The following is a 20,955-nucleotide window of genomic DNA, read 5'->3' on the forward strand; positions in this document are numbered from 1 at the left end:
TTGGAGGAAGGTAGGAGATGAGCAGCAGAAATGTTTCTCTTACATATCAACTTAATCTACTTTAGTTGCTGATATATTTCCAATCTTTTTAGGTTGTTTTGTAAGGCAAACCATGAGCCTCATTCATTTCTTATTTTTCACGTCAGGTACTGCAACCCTGAGGCCTTAGCTGCGTCTTCTACTGAGTCAGAGCTGACCCTGTCCCATGTCAGTAAAACAATACACTAGTTCACACAGTAAAGTGAGTCCACATACACATGAATTGAGGGGTCCAGAGGAAACTTAATACACAAATAAGTGTTCTTTCTTAAGTGTTAAAATGGTAGCAAGCATTGCTTTCTATGGGAACACAGAGGCTGGTAGCATAGTGATCACACTTTCAGGAAACTTTCCAGAGGGCTTCAGGTGAAAATTAGTAGAAGTTATTCAAGTGAGTTGAAAACATAAAGCATATGATGTGTGAGAAGTATTTACCAAAAAATCTGTCACATGGAATGTGCTCAGTAAATGCAATCTATTATCTTTATTGAAAGGAACATAATAAGAGGAGAAGGGAGAGAGATAAAGACCATGCATTTTATTTGTGACATAGTCCATGTGAATGTTCAAATAGATATGTCAAATTTCATCTGAGTATCAAGTATTACAAAACAAAGATATTGATTTACAAATGACCATCTGAAAGACATAGCAAAACATAAGAATTAATGAAAATAAAAAGGGGATATTAGTATGGTGAGATGTGAAAAAAGTGAAGAGAATACTAACAGACAGATAAAAGAGTCAGCAAAATACATCATCTGTACTATCTTTGAAGTTTACTTACCAGATCATTTCATGAAAATATAAACATATATTATACATAAGTATAACTACATTGTGCATTAAGACATTCTATATTTTGCATCACTGTGGGTTATAAGTGATTACTTAGTGAAAGAAACATTGACAGAAGCAGTGTCAGGTAGGGAGCTGAAGAAGTTTTGTGTGTGTGTGTGTGTGTATGTGTGTGTGTATGTCTGTGTGTGTACATGCACACATTATAGAGTTTAGAGGTGTTGAGGGGAAGTGTATGTAATGAACAAAAATAGAAGAGAAAATTCTTTAATCATAGAGCTCAAACAGAGATTTTAAGTGACTACAGAGTGTGGGCGCAGTGAACCCAAATGATCTTACATACTTTATATCTTAATACTTTAATAAAGAACAAAATGTCAAGTAACAACATCAGACAGAGAACTCTTGAATATCACAAGACATCTTTGCTCCTACGAAATGACAGACCCACCACAATGAAAAGTAGTCCTTTACAGAGTGAATATTTCAATTGTAAATATTTTTAAATAATGATAAATTAGGAAAAACTTGAATATGATACCTTCCATACTGTTAAAATAATCTAAAGTGAAACATTTCAACATTAACATGCAGATTTAACAGAACTCAGCAGTCAGCAATGAGAAACAGTACAGTAACCACATTCATTCTGCTGGGACTGACAGATGACCCTCAACTGCAGGTTTTCCTTCTTATCTTCCTCTTTCTCACCTACATGCTAAGCATAACTGGGAATCTGACCATCATCTTCCTCATCTTACTGGACTCCCTCCTTAAGACAGCCATGTACTATTTCTTACAAAATTTCTCCTTCTTGGAGATCTCATTCACATCAGCTTGTATTCCCAGATATCTGTATAACATCCCGACAGGTGACAAGGTCATTACCTACAATGCCTGTGTCAGCCAAGTATTTTTTACTGACCTCTTTGCTGTAACTGAGTTTTTTCTCCTAGCTGCTATGTCCTATGACCGCTATGTGGCCATCTGCAAACCCCTGCATTATGTGACCATCATGAGTCGCACAGTCTCCAGAAGACTTGTCTTTTGTTGTTGGGTAGCTGGTCTATTCATTATAATCCCCCCACTTAGCCTAGGCCTAGACTTGGAATTTTGTGATTCTAATATCGTTGATCATTTTGTCTGTGATGCATCTCCCATCCTGAAAATCTCATGTTCAAATACTTGGTACATGGAACAGACTGTTATCATCTGTGCTGTGCTGACCTTACTTATGACACTGATGTGTGTGGCTCTGTCCTATATTTATATCATCAAGACAATTTTAGGATTCCCTTCTGCCCAACAAAAGAAAAAGGCCTTTTCCACTTGCTCTTCCCACATGATTGTAGTTTCAATCACCTATGGTAGCTGCATCTTCATCTACATCAAACCTTCAGCAAAGGACTCAGTGGCCATTAACAAGGGTGTGACCATCCTCATTACTTCCATCGCTCCAGTGCTGAACCCTTTCATTTACACACTGAGAAACAAGCAAGTCAAACAAGCCTTCAATAATTCATTCAAAAGAATTGCGATATTTTCCCAAGAAAATAAGAGAATGTAAAGCCAAATAAACACATTCTGAACTACCAAGTTTTGCCATCAGGTTAATTTACTCAAAACACTCATTCATCCTGGTCTAGTGATGACTTCTTCAGAAACATCATTTAAGATCCTTACATAAATGAGCAGGTTAATAATTTTTTAAAATTTAAATCCTGGCTTCACCTTCAAATTAAAAGTATCAAAAATGAAACACAACAAGTAAAACAGAGGCATATCTCCAAATTAGATCTACCAAGAGAGAAGAACAGTAAGTTGATAAATTTTTACATTTTCCAGAGAAAGAATAAGTAATGGTTGCCATTAGTTTTTCAAATGACTTTCAAATGAAAAACTTTTAAATGATTTATTTATTGATTCACATAACAAATATGTATTAGGTAATTTCTTTGGGGTAGGTACAATACAGAACAACTAGTAAAATTTTATTTCCATGTACCTTTGGGAGTGAACAGAAGCAATACTATGTTAAAGAAAGCAAAAGTTAACTTGCAGAAAATAAGCACTTTTATGAAGGAGAATAATAAACCTTTGCAATTATGGAAATAATAAATAGCATTTTGCTAAATACTAATACTAAATCCTAAAAGCTAAACAAAACAGTTTGGTATAGGCACAAAAACAGACACGTTGATCAAGGGAAGAGAATAGAGAACCCAAAAAGAAACTCAGGCACCTATTATCAATTAATCTATAGCAAAACTAAATACTAAATATTAAAACAAAAATTACAAAAAATGTGTATTGAATTTTTAATAACAAAACTTTTAAACGTTATGGTAATAATAGTAATATATACATGTTCAGTTGTGTCTAACTCTTTGTGACCCCAGGGACTCTAGCCCATCAGGATTCATGGGATTATCCAGGCAAGAATACTGTAGTGGGTTGTCATTTCCTACTCCAGAGTATCTTCCCAATCCAGGAATCGAACTGGTGTCTCTTGTGTCTTCTGCATTGACAGGCAGAGTCTTTACCACTGTACCTCCTGGGAAGCCTCTAAAATGTTATAAGCTTTTCTCAAAAAATAAATAAATAAAAATAAAGAAATGAAAGGGGAAATTGTGAGAATGGAAAACAACTATTTTGAGGAATTTAAATATTTTGGTATTGCTAAAGCCTGCCAGATGCAGACACATATATTGAAATGCAAACACACAATGTCTCTAAAACAGGCAAGCACACATCAAAAATTAAGTAAAAGTATTAAAGAAAAAACAGCCAGATGTACGGAATCTTAGAAATTTACAAATGTTTTCAAAAGAAATATGAAAAGCTGTATATAAAGGTCCTGCATTTTTAATGATATGAATGGTTATACAGTGGAGGAACACAAACTATTTACCACATTTCCTAGAAAAAGAAGCTTACACAGATCATCACCTGAAACTATTTCCTCTATTCACTACAATTTATGCTATAGGCTCTCGAAACTGCAGGCCTCTCTGTGTTCACATTTAGTCTTTTACAACTGCTATTTCCCTGTATTTTATATATTTTCTCATTATTTATTGGATTACTCTTTTTTTCATTCAGTTTTTTTCTTTAATAGTCACTCAGTTTCCTTAAAAAATTAAATATCAGTTCACTTCAGTTCAGTCGCTCAGTTGTGTGTGACTCTTTGCGACCCCATGAATCGCAGCACGCCAGGCCTCCCTGTCCATCACCAATTCCTGGAGTTCACTCAGACTCACGTCCATCGAGCCAGTGATGCCATCCAGCCATCTCATCCTCTGTTGTCCCTTTCTCTTCCTGCCCCCAATCCCTCTCAGCATCAGAGTCTTTTCCAATGAGTCAGCTCTTCGCATGAGGTGGCCAAAGTACTGGAGTTTCAGCTTTAGCATCATTCCTTCCAAAGAAATCCCAGGGCTGATCTCCTTCAGAATGGACTGGTTGGATCTCCTTGCAGTCCAAGGGACTCTCAAGAGTCTTCTCCAACACCACAGTTCAAAAGCAGCAATTCTTCAGCGCTCAGCCTTCTTCACAGTCCAAATCTCACACCCATAAATGATCACAGGAAAAACCATAGCCTTGACTAGATGAACCTTTGTTGGCAAAGTGATGTCTCTACTTTTGAATATGCTATCTAGGTTGGTCATAACTTTCCTTCCAAGGAGTAAGCGTCTTTTAATGTCATGGCTGTAGTCACCATCTGCAGTGATTTTGGAGCCGAAAAAAATGAAATCTGACACTGTTTCCATTAGTTCCCCGTCTATTTGCCATGAAGTGATGGGACCAGATGCCATGATTTTCCTTTTCTGAATGTTGAGCTTTAAGCCAACTTTTTCACTCTCCACTTTCACTTTCATCAGGAGGCTTTTTAGTTCCTCTTCACTTTCTGCCATAAGGGTAGTGTCATCTGCATATCTGAGGTGATTGATACTTCTCCCCGCAATCTTGATTCCAGCTTGTGTTTCTTCCAGTCCAGCGTTCCTCATGATGTACTCTGCATATAAGTTAAATAAGCAGGGTGGCAATATACAGCCTTGACCTACTCCTTTTCCTCTTTGGAACCAGTCTGTTGTTCCATGTCCAATTGTAACTGTTGCTTCCTGACCTACATACAGATTTCTCAAGAGGCAAGTCAGGTGGTCTGGTATTCCCATCTCTTTCAGAATTTTCCACAGTTTATTGTGATCTACACAGTCAAAGGCTTTGGCATAGTCAATAAAGCAGAAATAGATGTTTTTCTTGAACTCTCTTGCTTTTTCCATGATCCAGCAGATGTTGGCAATTTGATCTCTGGTTCCTCTGCCTTTTCTAAAACCAGCTTGAACATCTGGAAGTTCACAGTTCACGTATTGCTGAAGCCTGGCTTGGAGAATTTTGAGCATTACTTTCCTAGCACGTGAGATAAGTGCAATTGTGTGGTAGTTTGAGCATTCTTTGGCATTGCCTTTCTTTGGAATTGGAATGAAAACTGACCTTTTCCAGTCCTGCTGAGTTTTCCAAATTTGCTGGCATATTGAGTGCAGCACTTTCACAGCATCATCTTTCAGGATTTGAAATAGCTCAACTGGAATTCCATCACCGCCACTAGCTTTGTTTGTAGTGATGCTTTCTAAGGCCCACTTGACTTCACATTCCAGGATGTCTGTCCCTAGGTGAGTGATCACACCATCATGATTATCTGGGTTGTGAAGATCTTTTTTGTACAGTTCTTCTGTGTATCCTTGCCACCTCTTCTTAATATCTTCTGCTTCTGTTAGGTCCATACCATTTCTGTCCTTTATCGAGCCCATCTTTACATGAAATATTCCTTTGGTATCTCTAATTTTCTTGAAGAGACCTCTAGTCTTTCCATAGCACTACCCAATAATCTCACTTCCTGGTATGTATCCAAAAGAACTGAAAAGGATCTCAAAGAGATGTGTGCACACTCATGTTCATTGCAGCAATATTCACAATAACTAATATGTAGAACAACCTAAATGTCTACCTACCGATTAATGGATAAGGTAAATGTGGTATATACATATAATGGAATTCTATTCACCCTTCAAAAAGAAGAAAATTCAGCATCAAGTGACACTGTGGATGTACCTTGAAGACAGTATCCTAAGTGAAATAAACGAGATACAGAAAGACAAAAACTTCCTGATTTCATTTACATGAAATTTTTAAAATAGTCAAATTAATAAAATTAAAGACTAGAATAGTGATTACCAGGGAACAGGGCTGAAAGGGTCAGGGGAATGGAGAATTATTAATGAAAAAGCATAAAATTTTAGTTATGTAAAATTCATAAACTCTAGAGACCTGCTTTACAACATTATACCTACAATCAACAATAATGTATTCTACACTAAAAATTTGTTAAAAGGGTAAATCTCACAAAGTGTTCTTACCACAATAAAATCTTTTCATAAAATATACACACATACACATTTTTTAGATAAGAGACAAGCCTTTATCAATATGATTTCAGAGAATACCAAGATCTAAACTTGATGCTAGTTAATATTCCTGTACATGATAATCAACCCATCATTCATCCATACCTCAGTTCAGTTCAGTTCAGTTCAGTTCAGTCTCTCAGTTGTGTCCGACTCTTTGCAACCCCATGAATCGCAGTACGCCAGGCCTCCCCGTCCATCACCAGCTCCCAGAGTTCACTCAGACTCACGTTCATCGAGCCAGTGATGCCATCCAGCCATCTCATCCTCTGCTGTCCCCTTCTCCTCCTGCCCCCAATCCCTCCCAGCATCAGTCTTTTCCAATGAGTCAACCCTTCCCATGAGGTGGCCAAAGTACTGGAGTTTCAGCTTCAGGATCATTCCTTCCAAAGAAATCCCAGGGCTGATCTCCTTCAGAATGAACTGGTTGGACCTCCTTGCAGTCCAAGGAACTCTCAAGAGTCTTCTCCAACACCACAGTTCAAAAGCGTCAATACCTACTGTTATTAAAAGGGTTATTCCTTTCAGATTTTACATTTTTACAACATTTCTATGCTTCACCCTTGAAATTTTATGAAAAGGTCATCAGAATATCTATTGTATATTTGCCAAAAAACAAAATTGGCTCAGAAAACAACACAGTAATCATAACACTGGTACTGTCATCTTATCATGAACAATAAAGATCTCTGGGCTGTGTGATTTTGTGGTTTATATTAAAAAAAAATGGCTATTTGTCATCATCCAGTTCCTGACAGGATGCTCCTACAACACTTGGAATTTCTTAAGGGATGAGAGCAATAAAGGTATCTTTCCTTATGTTAATGAGAAGATATGGTAAGACCTTAAATCACCTTAGGATGAAGCCTGGCTGCCAGGGAAATCAATCAACTGATTAGAGGATTGGAATTTACAGTCCCCAAATTGGAAAAGGACCTGATGCTGGGAAATATTGAAGGCAGAAGAAGGGGTCGACAGAGGATGAGATGATTGTATGCCATTACCGACTTGATGGACATGAGTTTGAGCAAGCTCCCGGAGTTGATGATGGACAAGGGGGGCTGGTGTGCTGCAGTCCATGGGGTCACAAAGAGTTGGACACGACTGAGCGACTGAACTGAACTGAACTGAAATCCCTCACCTCAGCAAAGAGAGAGGGTACTCGCTGGAGATTTAGTTCAATGTACAGAGACCAATGATATAATCAATAATAACTACATAATAATGGAGAAGGCAATGGCACCCCACTCCAGTGCTCTTGCCTGGAAAATCCCATGGATGGAGGAGCCTGGTAGGCTGCATTCCATGGGGTCGTGACGAGTCGGACACGACTGAGCGACTTCACTTTCACTTTTCACTTTCCTGCATTGGAAAAGGAAATGGCAACCCACTCCAGTGTTCTTGCCTGGAGAATCCCAGGGACGGGGGAGCTTGGTGGGCTGCTGTCTATGGGGTCTCGCGGAGTTGGACATGACTGAAGTGACTTAGCAGCAGCAGCAACTACATAATAAAGCCTCCATTAAATCCCAAAAAGATGGGTTTCAGAGAGCTTCTGTGCTGGTGAACATCTGTTGGGGCTGAAACAGGAAATGGGGTTCTGTTCACTGAGACAAAGAATGAATTTCACAAACTCTCAAACACTTACTCAGGCAAAGTTTCTGTTAAAAAGGACAGAGACACAAAGCCCTCAGCAGGGACACTGAGAAGGGGTAAAGAGCCCTTCTCAGTGGGAATAATAGCAGTTTTCATATCTTTATTAGCATTGATCTGTTAGTTTTTGATTGGTTCGGGCCCAGATATGTGTAATTTTTCATCAATCAGTTTAAATGTTTCAATGTCCAGTTTGTCGTTTTTATGGCTTTCTTGGATCTCCCAGTTTCTCAGTTTTTCTAGACATATTGACGCCATCCCTCGACCCTTTCTCAAGACCCCCAGGCCATTATTTAGGGGCTAGATGGCAACCCACTCCAGTGTTCTTGCCTGGAGAATCCCCATGGACACAGGAGCCTGGGGGCCTACAGTCCATGAAGCCACAAAGAGTCGGACACTACTGAGCGACTAAGCACAGCACAGCACAGATGTATGTTCAGAAGCTAATTGTCTACCCAGAATGTTTCTCCTTGATAAACTGAACAAGAGTTAATTGTCCTGTCCTAGATCTGAATGTTTTATGATCCTCTGGACCAGGAAGGAATTCCTCTGAATGCCTGGAAACTGGAACAAATACAGACTTAGGCTAGTGGAGCCAAAACACTTGTGTGTGAGAATTAAAATTGAAATTAGAAAAAGAACAAAGACTCTGACTTCTACACTGACTGTCTAACAATTTCTACCTCAGTGCTTTCTCATAGAAATCCTTTTTCATATATGTGTATTGTGACTATTTTCTCCCTGTCTGTGATTTGCTTTTTTATTTTCTTAATGTCATTTGAAGAGCAGTTTTAATTTTGATGAAATCCAGTTTATCAATTTTTCCTTTTATGGTTTGTGCTTGATTGTGTGTTCCAAGAAATCTTGCCTGCATGCTGAATTACTCCAGTGCCTTTGTCAAAGTCAGTTGGTCATGTATCTGTGAATCTGAATGATCCATTTTATGTTATTTATCTGTGTTGATCTTTATACCAGTACCTCACTGTTTTTGTCACTGTGGCTTTAAAGTGTCTTGAATCTATGTACTGTAAATTCTGCAGCATTTTCAAGATTGGTTTGACCTGATATCAGCTGCTTCCCTTTCCCATATAAATTTTACATACAGCTTATCAGTTTTTCTAAAAAAAAAAAAAAATCCAGTTGGGATAGTGATTGAAATTGCATTTGAATTTAAATATAAATTTATTTATTTTAATTGGAGGTTAATTACTTTACAAAATTGTATTGGTTTTGCCATACATCAACATGAATCTGCCACAGGTATACACACGTTCCTCATCCTGAACCCCCCTCCCACCTCCCTTCCTGCACCATCCCTCTGGATCATCCCAGTGCACCAGCCCCAAGCATCCAGTATCCTGTATCGAACCTGGACTGGCGACTCGTTTCATATATGATATTATACATGTTTCAATGCCATTATCCCAAATCATCCCCCCCAACCCCCCCACTCTCCCACAGACTCCAAAAGACTATTCTATACATCTGTGTCTCTTTTGCTGTCTCATGTACAGGGTTATCATTAACATCTTTCTAAATTCCATACATATGTGTTAGTATACTGTATTGGTGTTTTTATTTCTGGCTTACTTCACTGTGTATAATAGGCTCCAGTTTCATCCACCTCATTAGAACTGATTCAAATGTATTCTTTTTAATGGCTGAGTAATACTCCATTGTGTATATGTACCATAGCTTTCTTATCCATTCATCTGCTGATGGACATCTAGGCTGCTTCCATGTCCTGGCTATTATAAACAGTGCTGTGATGAACATTGGGGTACATGTGTCTCTTTCAATTCTGGTTTCCTTGATGTGTATGCCCAGCAGTGGGATTGCTTGGTCATAAGGCAGTTCTATTTCCAGTTTTTTAAGAAATCTCCACACTGGTCTCCATAGTGGCTGTACTAGTTTGCATTCCCACCAAGAGTGTAAGAGGGTTCCCTTTTCTCCACACCCTCTTCAGTATTTATTGTTTGTAGACTTTTTTTAAATATAAATTTATTTATTTTAATTGGAGGTTAATTACTTTACAATATTGTATTGGTTTTGCCATATATCAAAATGCATCTGCCACAGGTATACACGTGTTCCCCATCCCAAACCCCCTCTCACCTCCCTCTCCGTACCATCCCTCTGGGTCATCCTAGTGCACCAGCCCCAAGCATCCAGTAACATGCATTGAACCTGGGCTGACGACTCGTTTCATATATGATATTATACATGTTTCAATGCCATTCTCCCAAATTATCCCACCCTCTCCCTCTCCCACAGAGTCCAAAAGACTATTCTATACATCTGTGTCTCTTTTGCTGTCTCGCATACAGGGTTATCATTATCATCTTTCTAAATTCCATATATATGCGTTAGTATACTGTATTGGTGTCTTTCTTTCTGGCTTACTTCACTCTGTATAATAGGCTCCAGTTTCATCCGCCTCATTAGAACTGATTCAAATGTATTCTTTTTGATGTTTGTAGACTTTTGAATAGCGGCCATTCTGACTGGTGTGAGATGGTACCTCATTGTGGTTTTGATTCTCATTTCTCATTGGAAAAGACTGATGCTGGGAGGGATTGGGGGCAGAAGGAAAAAGGGACAACAGAGGATGAGATGGCTGGATGGCATCACTGACTCAATGGACGTGAGTTTGAGTGAACTCCAGGAGATGGTGATGGACAGGGAGGCCTGGCGTGCTGCGATTCATGGGGTCACAAAGAGTTGGACATGACTGAGTGACTGAACTGAACTGAACTGATAATGAGTGATGTTGAGCATCTTTCCATGTATTTGTTAGACATCTGTTGGTCTTCTTTGGAGGAATGTCTGTTTAGTTCTTTGTCCCATTTTTTGATTGGGTCATTTATTTTTCTGGAATTGAGCTGCTTGTATATTTTTGAGATTAATTTTTTGTCAGTTGCTTCATTTGCTATTATTTTCTCCCATTCTGAAGGCTGTCTTTTCAATGAAGGAAACCTTATAGTTTCCTTCATTGTGCAAAAGCTTTTAAGCTTAATTAGGTCCCATCTGTTTATTTTTTCTTTTTTTTCCATTACTCTGGTAGGTGGGTCATAGAGGATCCTGCTGTGATTTATGTCAGAGAATGTTTTGCCTAGGTTTTCCTGTAGCAGTTTTACACTGAAATTGCACTGAATCTATGAAACAATATGGAGAAAGCCAATATTAATATTCAGTCTTCTAATTCATGAGAATAGTCATCTCTTTTAGGTTTTCAATAATTTATACAGCTAAGATTGATGGCCTCGTCCATTTTTCATTTGACTAACTTCTAAGAAGTTGATGCTGCTAATGTTATTTTAAATACTTTTCATTTTCATTTTCCAATTATTTGTTGTCAAGGTGTAGAAAATTAATTTTGTTTCATTGACCTTGTGTCCTAGAACCTTGCTAAATTCACTTATTAACTTAAGAAGGGTTTCTTAAATAGATTTGATAAGATTTTCTAAATAAAAAATGATTTTATATGTGGAAAATGATAATTCTCCTCATTTCTAATCTTTATGTTAATTGTTTAAAGAAAATGAATAAATACATGGAAGGAGAGAGAAAAGATATTAAGAAAACAGAGATTTTATTGAATTTCTCAATCCTGATTATTTTTGTTTCTGCATTTCTAGATTTCACCTAGTACTGCATATATTCAACAAAAAGAACTCTTTACCATTCTTTTAAGTGCAGCTGTTTGGGAAATAACTTATTTCTGTTTTTTTCTATATAAAAATGTCTGATTTTGCCTTCATATCTGATTGATTTTTTGCTGAGTAAATAATTTTAGATTCACAGTTTTGTTGCTGTCGTAATCCTTTTCAACATCTTAAGGATAGCCTTCCGTCCTCACACTGGTTAGTTTTCTTTGCTCTGTAGTCCACTCCCAGATTTCTGGATCCTAGGAGACTTTTCTCTGCCTTGATAGACTGCCCCAATTTGGGTTACTGGCTATCTTGTATCCTGTGAAGATCTGAATTGTTTTGGAAGGATTTTTTCTCAGTTCTCTGTCCCATTCTTCATCTTTCTGCATTTGAAAGTCTTAAATGTGTTCAGAGGGCATTTTCTTTATATTTGGGACATTAGCTGTTCTTTCCCCAAAATTTTGATATAATGCCTCCAGTGTGAACTTGTGGGAAGGAGTTGCAAGTGAAAATTCACTCTGACTAGGGAAGCTTGGAATTCCAATCTATCATAAAAGGCCATATATAGTTACTAAAAGTGTATTATTTAATAACACTTTGATTGGCTTTGTTTTACTCTTCCCTTTGGAAAATCCCTCCACTTTCTTTATCTCTGCTATAGATGTGAATGATTTAGAGTCATTCCTCTCCTATGAAGTGTGTATTATTTTATATAGCTTATTTAATTTAATTTTCTTTGGATTCTCAAATCTCTGATAGGATTTTTTTGACCTATGATTTTTTTACTAATCTTGTTTGTTTTGGTTGTAGAGGTGGCATCAAGAGTGTGATGCTCAACAAGAGAGGATGCTGCACTATTTGCCTTCAATATACCTGTATGCATTTGAAATCTCTCTGGAATTTTCTTGAAAATAATAATAAAAACAATACTGGAGATCCATGATGAGAAACCAAACAATAACAACTTTCATTCTCCTTGGACTGACAGATGACCCTCAACTTCAAGTTCTAACTTTTGTGTTTCTATTTCTCACATACATGTTGAGTATAACTGGGAATCTGGACATTATATGCCTCACTTTAGTGGACTCTCACCTTAAAACACGTATGTACTATTTCCTACAGAATTTTGCCTTATTAGAAATTCCATTTGCATCTGCTTGTATTCCTAGATATTTATGCAACATAGCAACAGACAGCAACAGGTCAATAACTTATAATACTTATGTTATTCAAGTGTTTCTTATTGATGCACTTGGAGTTATAGAACTTTTTCTCTTGGCTATCATGCCTTATGACCACTAAGTGGCCATCTGTAAACCCCTGCATTATGTAGCCATGTCATAGAGATGAATATGACTGAAATGACTTAGCACACATACATGCAGTCAGGTACAATTTTGTAAATCGTCTTTCAAAAAATTTGCTGTATGCAAATGTTCCATCTCTCTTCCCTTAGTACATTCTCTAATATACCAAGTAATTGTCAATCAACACTTACATAATTTGTCCTCATATCTGAGTCCCTTTTACCAAATAATTCACACCTACGTTTTAGGTTAATTAATGAGTCGAGGCTCTGGAAAATAATACATTTGAATCTTTAGATAGTCTCTATGACCATGAAGAACACTGAATATTCATTCAAACTTTTTCTTCAGTCATCCCTGGAATATTCTCTTACAATATTGATGATTTCACATCAGAAGAAAAATCACAATTAAAATTACCTAACCTCTATTCTTTCCCACAGAACTGAGAGTTTAATGTTTTGACATCTAAATCTAATATTTTGATCTCTTTGAATGCAAATATATATTAAATCCAAAAACTTAAACATTATTTTTGTAGTCTATACCCTAGACTTCTTTACTGTCTGTGCCACCAGGGAATCCCTTAGACTTTTTCTACAGAGACATCAAGCAGGGTAGTCTAACTCTCATTTATGATTCCAGAAGTGTTTAGAATCCTTGACATTAAAAGCCCACCACTAACCATAACAATACACCATGTTTTCGGGTCAAGAATCACTGATAGGACTTACCTGGAGGTACAGTGGATGAGAGTTCTTGTGCCAGTGCAGGGAACACATCTTGGATCCCTGGTAAGGGAAGATTCCACATGCCAGAGAGCAACTAGGTCTGTGCACCATAATATTGAGCCTAGGCTCTAAAGCCAGCAAGCCCACCAGGCTCCTCGGTCCATGGGGATTCTCCAGGCAAGAATACTGGAGTGTGTTGTCATGCCCCCCTCCAGGAGATCTTCCCAACTCAGGGATCGAACCCAGGTCTCCCACATTGCAGGCAGATTCTTTACCGTCTGAGCCACCAGGGAAGCCCAATATTTCTGTAGATCCATCTAAGTAAAAGTAAAGGACTAAAGACTTTGGACATTTTAGAAGACAAATTTGGCCAAATCTTAGTCTTTATTTCTAGCTCCACTTTGTGAAATCACTCACTCATCATGGAGTGGAAAAAAAAAAATATGTTTAGTTAATGACTGATATTTATGAACTCATTGCTGTTACTCTAGAACTATAAAACAGTGACACAAATATTGTCTGACAAGTTATAAATTACCATAATTAACATTTATCCAATTATATTCTAAGCTACAAAATTTTCAAAATATGAAACTGAGATAAATGAAATTTGATTTACTTGATGAATGTGGAAGAATAAAGAAATACAAACGAATGTGAGATGACCATTGCTACTCTGGTTTTGTTAATATAAAATGTTAAAAGAGAGAGTACTTTCATGCTAAGATTGCAATAATGTCTTTATATATGTATATCTTTAAAACATTGTAGTGAAGTTTCTAGGCCATGAAATAAATTATGAAAAAAAATTCAGTCATTGAGAACGGACAGGAAGAAAGGAATCTTTATTTGCAAAGTGAAAAAGCTGGTTTAAAGTTCAATGTTAAAAAAAAAAACAAAAAAAAACCCACAAAACTAAGATCATGGTAACCAGTCCCATTACTTCAAGGCAAATAGAAGGGGAAAAGGTGAAAGTGGGAACAAATTTCCTTTTATTGGGCTCTAAAATCACTGCAGATGGTGACTGTAGCCATGAAATTAGAAGACCATTGCTCCCTGGCAAGAAAGCTATGACAAATCTAGACAGTGTGTCAAAAATCAAAGACATCATTTTGCTAATAAAGGCCCATATAGTCAAGGTTATGGTCTTTCCAGTAGTCAAGTATGGATGTGAAAACTGGACAATAAATAAGGCAGAGCATGAAGAATTGATGCATTTGGACTGTGGTGCTGGAGAAGACTCTTGAGAGTCCCTTGGAAAGCAAGGAGATCAAAACAGTCAATCCTGAAGGAACTCAATCCTGAATATTCATTGGAAGGACTGATGCTGAAGCTGAAGCTCCAATAATTTGGCCACCTGATGTGAAGAGTCAACTTGTTGGAAAAGACCCTGATTCTTTGAAAGACTGAAGGCAGGAGAAAAGGGTGACAGAGGATGAGATGGTTGGATGGCACCAGCAACTCAACAGACATGAACTTTGGCAAACTCTGGGAGATGATGAGGGACAGGGAAGCCTAGTGTGTTGCCGTTGATGGGGTCATGAAGAGTCAGACACGACTTGGAGCCTAAACCAAAGCATGATTGTCTCCATATCAAATCATGTGTAATCTTTTTAACTACTCTTTGAACTAATAAGTGTATTTAGCAAGTTTTCAGAATACAAGAATCACTTTTGTTTCTATATCACTGGGGTTGTTCAGTCAAGCAATTGTATCTGCCTCTTTGTGATCCCATGGACTGCAGCAAGCCAGGCTTCCCTGCCCTTCACCATCTCTTCAAGCTTGCTCAAACTCGTGTCCATTGAGTCAGTAATGCCATATAACCATCTCGTCCTCTGTTGTTGCCATCTCCTCCTGCATTCTATCTTTCCCAGCATCAAGGTCTTTTCCAGTAAATCAGCCCTTCTCATCAGATAGCCAAAGTATTGGAGCTTCAGCTTCAGCATCAGTCCTTCCAATGAATATTCAAAGTAGATTTCTTTTAGAATGGTTTGTTCTAATCGTAATCCAAGGGAATGTTAAGAGTCTTCTCCAGCACCACAGATCAAAAGCACTCAGTTCTTAGGTGCTCAGCCTTCTTTATGGTTTAACTCTCACATTCATACATGACTAGTTGAAAAAATCATAGCTTTGACTATATAGACCTTTGTTGGAAAATAATATCTCTGTTTTTAATGTGCTGTCTAAGTTTGCTGTAGCTTTTCTTCCAAGGAGCAAGTGTCCTTTAATTTCATGGATGCAGTCACCATCTTCAGTGATTTTGGAGCCCAAGAAAATGAAATCTGTCACTATTTCCATTGTATCCCCAGCTATTTGCCATGAAGTGATGGGACCAGAGGCCTTGATCTTAGTTTTCTGAATGTTTAATTTTAAGCCAGCTTTTTCACTCTCCTCTTTCACCTTTTCAAGAGGCTCTTTAGTTCCTCTTCACTTTCTGCCATAAGGGTGGTGCCATCTGCAATCTGAGGTTATCAACATTTCTCCTGGTAATCTTGATCCCAGCTTGTGCATCATCCAGCCAGGCATTTAGCATGATGTACTCTGCATAAAACAGAGTGACAATATTCACCCTTGATGTACTCCTTTCCCAGTTTTGAACCAGTTCATTGTTCCATGTCCATTCCTAACTAATGCTTCTTGAGCTGCATACAGGTTTCTCAGGAGGCAGGTTGGTGTTCTGGTATTCCCATCTCTTAGAGAATTTTCCACTTTGTTGTGATCCACACAGTCAAAGACTTTAGCATAGTCAATGAACCAGAAGTAGATGTTTTTCTGGAATTCCCTTACTTTGTCTATGATCCAAAGAATGTTGTCAATTTGATCTCTGGTTCCTCTGCCTCTTCTAAATCCAGTTTGTACATGTGGAAGTTCTTGGTTCACATATTGTTGAAGCTTAGCTTGGAGGATTTTGAACATGACCTTGCTGGAATGTGAAATGAGTGCAATTGCGTGCACTCAATTCTTTGGCATTGCCCTTCCATGGGCTTAGAATGAAAACTGACCTTTTCTAGTCCTGTAGCCACTGCTGTTTTCCAATTTATTGGCATATTGTGTTCACCACTTTAAAAGCATCATCTTTTATGATCTGAAGTAGCTCAGCTAGAATTCCATCACCTCTGTTAGCTTTGTCCATAGTAATGTTTCCTAAGGCCCACTTGACTCCACACTCCAGGGTGTCTGGTTCTGAGTGACCACACTATCATGGTTACCTGGGTCATTAAGAACTTTTTTGTATAGTTCTTCTGTGTATTCAGGCCACCTCTTCTTAATCTCTTCTCCTTCTGTTAGGTCCTTACAGTTTCTATCCTTTATCATGTCCAGTCTTGTATGAAATAGTCCCTTGATATCTCTAATTTTCTTGAAGAGATCTTTAATTTTTCCCATGCTACTGTTTTCCTCTAATTATTTTCATTGTTCATTTTAAGTGGTCTTCTCATCTCTCCTTGATATTGCCTGGAACTCTGCATTCACTTGGGTGTATCTTTCCCTTTCTCCCTTGCCTTTTGTTTTCCTCTGATGTAACAAACTCAAATATTTTCTGGTTACATAATAATAGCATATTTTTACTCAATATTTATAGGATCATATTAATTGTGAGTAAATTACACAAATGAAAAAGTTCCATGATAAACATAGCCCACTCAGACATGAGAATCACATTTGGGCTCAAATCACAAATGGAAAACTTGTTTCTCTATGGTAATTGACTTTTGCAAAAAGATATTTTAATTCAGTTTTAAGTAATTTCTAAAGTTAAAATCTTTGAAACAGTTTAAAATGAACATTGCAATATAAAATCCTGTTTTTTTAGTGCTTGAAAGGTATAATCGATGTAATCAAGTAAAGGATGATCAGAATGCTAAGAATTTGATCAAGAAACTTTCCTGAAAACAAGCAGAGTTGCAGAATTAAAAAATAAATGTTGAGCCATAAAAGATGGATACATTAACTCCAATATTTATGAAGTATATATATACCCAACAGAAAAGAATTGTTGGAAAGAGAAATTTAATAAAATTATGGAGAAAAATTTTCCTTTGGTGAATAATATTTTAAATAGTGAGAAACAAGGCTTAAAAATAGAAATGACTACTTATTAAATACATGAGTAAATTTAAGAATAGTAGAAATAAATCAAAAAAATCCTAAAGACTTTCAAGAATGATTATCTATTAATGTACATATATTTAGGCACATGCATTTCATTGGAAGCCTTGTATACAAGAAGATAAAAGTACTCAAGGAACATTCTTTTGAATAGGAAGCTATATACCTGGAAAAAGGACCATTCAAGTGTGAGAGCAAAATCAATACAAATTAAGAAATGAAAAGACTCAAAACCAACTTATAACCAAAAGAAACTCCAGCAAGAAAGAGAAATGCATTAATCCAAGAGAGAAAAATAACTGTACAAGTAACAGGAGTAGGGTAGATACAAAGATGAAAAATGCTTATTCTTTGATTTTAACTGATGTTGACAATGAAAAGAATAATAATTATCTCAGGTTCAATTCCTGGGTCAGGAAGATCCGCTAGAGGAGGAAATGGCATCCCAAACCAGTATTCTTGCCTGGGAAATCCCATGGACAGAGGATCTTGGCAGGCTATGGTGCATGGTGGTGCAAAGAATCGGGCACAACTGAGTGACAGCAAGAATAGATAGGATGGACAAAACACATTAAAAGGGTTTTAGTGTGGATTTGGAGATTGGGAATGACTCCTCTGAAAAGTCTGAACAGAGAAGAAAGGAACCAGTCCCTAAGAGGCAGGTATAGGCCAGAATCAGCAAACAGATGTAGTAACCAGGAGGGGAAAACACAAATGATAAGGTGAAATATTTTTTCACATAGGATGACTGCCACAAAACCTGTCTCTCATTATGCTGTGTTTTTAGAGCCACTCTTCACAACTCTACTGCTACTGCGAACAAAAAAATAAAAAAAAATTCCCTTTGTCAATGTCACGGAAACAGCGAAATAAAGTGAATGTACCTGCAGCGTCAATAGACTTTCAAGATACAGCTAATCTTAGAAACAATATAGCTTGATCCCAATTGTTAATATAGGACTTCTGAACACACCTGCTGTGCTGAAACCACTCTTGACAAGTTTACCTAATTTCTTTAAGATAAACTGGAATATACCTATTAAATTTGACTCTTTTTTGATATTTGCCTTTGGCAGTGTCAATCTTCTTCTTACAATGTTCTAGACACATTATTTGCTTGATGTCCAAATTTCTAGGTTTTGTTTTACTCTTCTGGTTTCCCATTATAAGTGTCTCTTTACCTATTCACCTTTATAACATTGTTATTTCTCATACTTATCCCCAAATCCTGTTTTGATTCTCTATGTGTTTTGCCTAGGCTTCAGGTATCATTTAAAATTTGTCCTTTAAAATGTAAGAATGTCAAAATGCATATTTCTAGATGTGATCTCTGTTGAGAAAGTCATAGAAAAGATCTAGAAGATGAATTTTATAGCAAAAATGTTCTTTGTGGATTAATGATAGTTTTAATCATGGCGGTGGACAGAGTCCTTAACTGCTTTGAAAGATATAGAAACATATTGTTGTGTCATAACCACCATCCATGTGTTTTCAATACATCCAGGAAAAAAATTAGGCAAATACAAACTGAGCAAAATTTCAATTAATGGGAAGGAGAAAATTGGGGGAGCACATTGACACTCTGAAGTTCATGATCTCATTGTTCCCAGGGGCCAAGTATGATATGAACACATCTATTCCAAACTGTAAATTGAAATGTTATATTATTTTTTAAAACATCATGAAGAAATTCTATATTTGGACTATATTATTGAAAAAGTACATTAAAATTCAATTTTTCCAAACCATAAGTCATAATAATTTGGCAGTCTATAAAATCAACTTAATGATATTTCTATTTATCACTCAGATAAATTAGAACAAAAGAAATCAGAGAAAAAGATATATAAGTAGTCTTAATTTTTTATTTTATATATAAGCAATCCTGTATTTGTGTATGTGTGCACATGTACACTGGATTGTAATATAAAATGTTTATCTTACCATATGTCATGGGCAAAACTTTTGAAAACTAAGTTTCAAATCTACCAAATGACATGTCAACAGTGTTGAGAGTACAAATTATTTTAAAATATTCATTATCTAGTAAAAGAAAATACATATAAGTACATTCTTTCACTTTTCTAAAGAAAATTCATTGAAAAACTCTTCTCTCACCCTCTTCTCAGATCTTACTGCCCTCAGTTTTACATGTAGACTTTGCAGAAGTCAGGACACAGGAATGAGAAACCATACATCACCAGCAAGTTTTGTCCTCCTGGGAATAATAGATGACTCACAATTGAAGATTCTGATTTTTATATTTCTACTTATTACCTATATGCTGAGTGTAACAGAAAACCTGACCATCATTATCCTCATATTAGTAAAAACCCACCTTCAAACTGAGACGCACTTTTCTCTCCAAAATTTTTCCTTCTTAGAAATTTCATTCACTTCCACCTGCATTCCTAGATTCTTGAACAGTATATCAACAGGTGACAAGACCATTACATATAATGCTTGTTCAGTTAACTTCAGTCGCTCAGTCGTGTCCGACTCTTTGTGACCCCATGAATCACAGCACACCAGGCCTCCCTGTCCATCACTAACTCCCGGAGACCGCCCAAACTCATGTCCATCAAGTCCATGATGCCATCCAGCCATCTCATCCTCTGTCGTCCCCTTCTCGTCCTGCCCCCAATCCCTGCCAGCATCAGGGTCTTTTCCAATAAGTCAACTCTTCGCATGAAGTGGCCAAAGTATTAGAGTTTCAGTGTCAGCATCAGTCCTTCCAATGAACACCCAGGACTGGTCTCGTTTAGGATGGACTGGTTGGATCTCCTTGCAGTCCAAGGGACTCTCAAGAGTCTTTTCCAACACCACAGTCCCAAAGCATAAATTCTTCAGCACTCAGCTTTTTCACAGTCCAACTCTCACATCCATACATGACCACTAGAAAAACCATAGCCTTGACTAGATGAATCTTTGTTGGCTAAGGAATATCTCTGCTTTTGAATATGCTATCTAGATTGGTCATAACTTTCCTTCCAAGGAGTAAGAGTCTTTTAATTTCATGGCTGCAATCACCATCTGCCGTGATTTTGGAGCCCATATAAATAAAGTCTAACACTGTTTCCACTGTTTCCCCATCTATTTCCCATGAAGTGATGGGACCGGATGCCATGATCTTCGTTTTCTGAATGTTAACTTTAAGCCAATTTTTTCACTCTCCTCTTTCACTTTCATCATGAAGTTTTTTTTTTTT

At 37.2% G+C, this 20,955-nt stretch overlaps 1 protein-coding gene across 1 annotated transcript; it reads left to right on the top strand.

Moving 5' to 3' along the window:
• The first annotated feature begins 1,456 nt into the window (after window positions 1-1,456).
• LOC129646589 (olfactory receptor 6C2-like) lies at window positions 1,457-12,904 on the top strand. Its single transcript, XM_055573030.1, has 3 exons — window positions 1,457-2,400; window positions 6,227-6,241; window positions 12,772-12,904. Exons 1-3 carry the CDS (start codon window positions 1,457-1,459, stop codon window positions 12,902-12,904), a joined length of 1,092 nt encoding a protein of 363 aa, XP_055429005.1.
• The last annotated feature ends 8,051 nt before the right edge of the window (window positions 12,905-20,955 follow it).

The sequence above is a fragment of the Bubalus kerabau genome, chromosome 1 (genome assembly GCF_029407905.1).
Source record: "Bubalus kerabau isolate K-KA32 ecotype Philippines breed swamp buffalo chromosome 1, PCC_UOA_SB_1v2, whole genome shotgun sequence".
Classification (NCBI taxonomy): Eukaryota; Metazoa; Chordata; class Mammalia; order Artiodactyla; family Bovidae; genus Bubalus; species Bubalus kerabau.

What these genes read in the sequence shown, in the direction of transcription:
- LOC129646589 (XM_055573030.1), top strand. Translation starts at nt 1,457, where the DNA reads ATGAGAAACAGTACAGTAACCACATTCATTCTGCTGGGACTGACAGAT.